This window comes from Limulus polyphemus, unplaced genomic scaffold, assembly GCF_000517525.1.
Source record: "Limulus polyphemus unplaced genomic scaffold, Limulus_polyphemus-2.1.2 Scaffold524, whole genome shotgun sequence".
Classification (NCBI taxonomy): Eukaryota; Metazoa; Arthropoda; class Merostomata; order Xiphosura; family Limulidae; genus Limulus; species Limulus polyphemus.
The window spans coordinates 319470-322278 of NW_013666134.1; the positions used below are offsets into that span (position 1 = coordinate 319470).

Consider the following 2809-nt stretch of genomic DNA (forward strand, 5'->3'; position numbering starts at 1 on the left):
AGAGGGAAGGCAGCTAATCAACACCACCCACTGTCAACTCGTGGGCTACTTTTTTACCAACCCATATTGGGATTGACTGTCACATTATAACGCTCCCACGGCTGAAAGGGCGAGCATATTCGGTGATAGGGATCTGAACCCGCGACCCTCAGATTGAGAGTCGAGTGCCATAACCCTCAGATCACGCCAGGCCATAGTTCGAAGGTATAATGAAAGTAATTGTTAACTCATATTCTAAAACTACCAAATTTACATCAGACATCAGTTACAATAAAGAACGGGTTATTTTACATTATTTTTAGCTACAATAAGTTACAATTATTTTACTAAGTTACTTCTATTACTTAAAATATAATGCAGGTTTTATTTAACTAAAGCGGCTTAATTTACAGCTTTAACAAAAACGAAATAAATTATTTTACTAATTTAATCTAGTATCAACTATAGTGGAAACGAGCTCTTTTATTGAGTTGCTTAATTTCCTCATGACCTGAAGGTTGGAGCGCTCGACTCGCAATCTGTGCGTTCGAATCCCCGTCACAAAACATGTTCGCTCTTTCAGCCATGAGAGCGTTATAATGTGACGGTAAATCCAACTATTCGTTGGTAAAAGAGTAGCCCAACAGTTGGCGATGAGTGGTGTTGACTAGCTGCTTTCCCTCTCGTCTATCACTGATAGATTAGGGACGGCTAAAGCAGACAGCCCTCGTGTAGCTTTGTACGAAATCCAAAACGAACTTAATTCCCAATTACAGTAACGGTAATTTTTAGTTAGTTAGTTTGTTTGTTTGTTATTAAGTACAAAGCTACACAATTGGCTATCTGTGCTGTGCCTCACCACGGGTATCGAAATCCGATTTTTAGCGTTGTAAGTCCGCAGACTTACCGCTGTGCCACTGGGGGGGGGGGTTACAGAAAAAGAAAATATTTAATTAACCAATGTTATACGTTACCCACAAATAAAATAATAAAACATATGTTAATATTGTAAAAGTGAATTTTTTTTACAGGGTTAATTTAATCTTCAATTGTAATAAAAGTAATTTGTCCAGGGTTAATTTAATCTTCAGTTATAATAAAAGTAATTTGGCTTATTATATTAATTCAATTTTCAACTATATTACGAATGAATTATTTTACTAGGTTTATTTCCAAATAAAAAATACTTGACTAGAATCACACAATTTCAGACCATTATATGCACTGTCAGTATAACTAAGCTTGATTGATAATGAGACATTACTCACAGCCGTAGAAAAAAGTTAGTTACTATGATAGGTACAATTACAAAAATAATTACTTACCGCCTTACGATCGTGCAGTTTTTTTTTACAATTATACGTTTTGTATTAATATAAAAAGCAAATATTTACTCAAGAAAACTTATAATATTAACATTTGAGCATTGCGATGACGTTCGCAAGATTATTTTTAACACGAGACGTTGAGAATTTTTATTATGATTGCCATATATATATATATCTTTATTTGAATTACCCATTTCGCAGTAGTGCTAACAATTGTAAAGTAATAAACCTCACCAGACAACATTAAAACTTTATTGCTCATCATTTCGGATTTTAAACTCCTATGGATAAACAGGCCTTACAATTTATACATATCTGAATATTAGATGTTTAATTCAAAATAATTTTTCATTCCAGAAGTAATGATAATTCGAAACATAGAGTTTGCTTTCATAAAAAAAAAAAGTTTTTATATGAATATATTTTTGATTTCTTAAAATTTGATATTCGTATGAGAAAGGTTGTGCTATTTCACTTGCATGTTTTAAATTTCGCTCACGAAGATTTGTTTTTGTAATTTCTTTTTTTTTAAATAACAGAAAATACAGGAGAAAGCGTGGAGTATCAGCCTAACGAAACTTGTGATAAATACTCGACAATGAACACCACACTCACCACATCAAGACGGAGAGGTAAAAATATTCGCTACCGGCTTTCTTAAAACTGATACAGATTAAATTTGAAGAACAAGTACATTTATTCTGTGGAAAATAAAAGTTATTTCCTAAATTACTTTATGTTAAGTATTTAAAAATATCTTGCATTATTTTGTTATATAAATATTTTAAATATTCGTTGTATGTGTTACATCCCCCAATGGGTCAACAGTAAGTTTATGAGCTTACTAGCATCCGGGGTTCAATTCCGCGCGATGGACAGAGTGCAGATAGCCCATTATATAACTGTGCACTAAAAAACAACAACAACAAACAAAAAAAACGACAACAACAGTATGTGTTATAAATTCAGCCAATAGGCGCCATGGTTGTGCTAATTGATGTAGACATTGTTTGAACGATGGTTTGTTGTACAATAAAAGAATATTTGCAAGCTTAGCCCTAAAAATTCAGGAAATTTTATAAAGAACACGTTCGGTTATAAATAGGAAAGCTGGTGAAAGATTTTAATGAATTGAGTAGGCGAGTCGGGATTTAAAGGGGCCGGGTGTGGCCTCGTGGTTAGTGTTCCGGACCGTGGATCCGAGGGCTCGTGCTTCCCGAAGGATGTGTGGTAAGCGAACTGACACCGTGCAGCAGAAAATTACTCTTTCCTATAGATCTAAAACAACAACAAAAAAATACGTTAAAATAATTTCATTGTGATGAACAAGTGAAAATATAACACCTGGAAAAAAGTTAAGCACCCCCGTGTTTTTTTCAAGTGATTCAGATTCGACGTTCTTGTGACTGATTATAAATTACCATTCAATCTAAACGTGTTTATCAAATTAAATTATGCATTATTGGGCACAAGAAAACAAGATTATCACCGTAAAATAACAA

At 33.6% G+C, this 2809-nt stretch overlaps 1 protein-coding gene across 1 annotated transcript in view; it reads left to right on the plus strand.

Moving 5' to 3' along the window:
- LOC106458861 (vinexin-like) overlaps positions 1–2809 on the plus strand; it is a 73637-nt gene that overhangs the window by 23736 nt on the left and 47092 nt on the right. The window contains exon 4 of the mRNA XM_022385211.1: positions 1847–1939. Within this exon, the coding sequence (XP_022240919.1) occupies positions 1847–1939 (93 nt within the window). The remainder of the gene's footprint in view (positions 1–1846; positions 1940–2809) is intronic.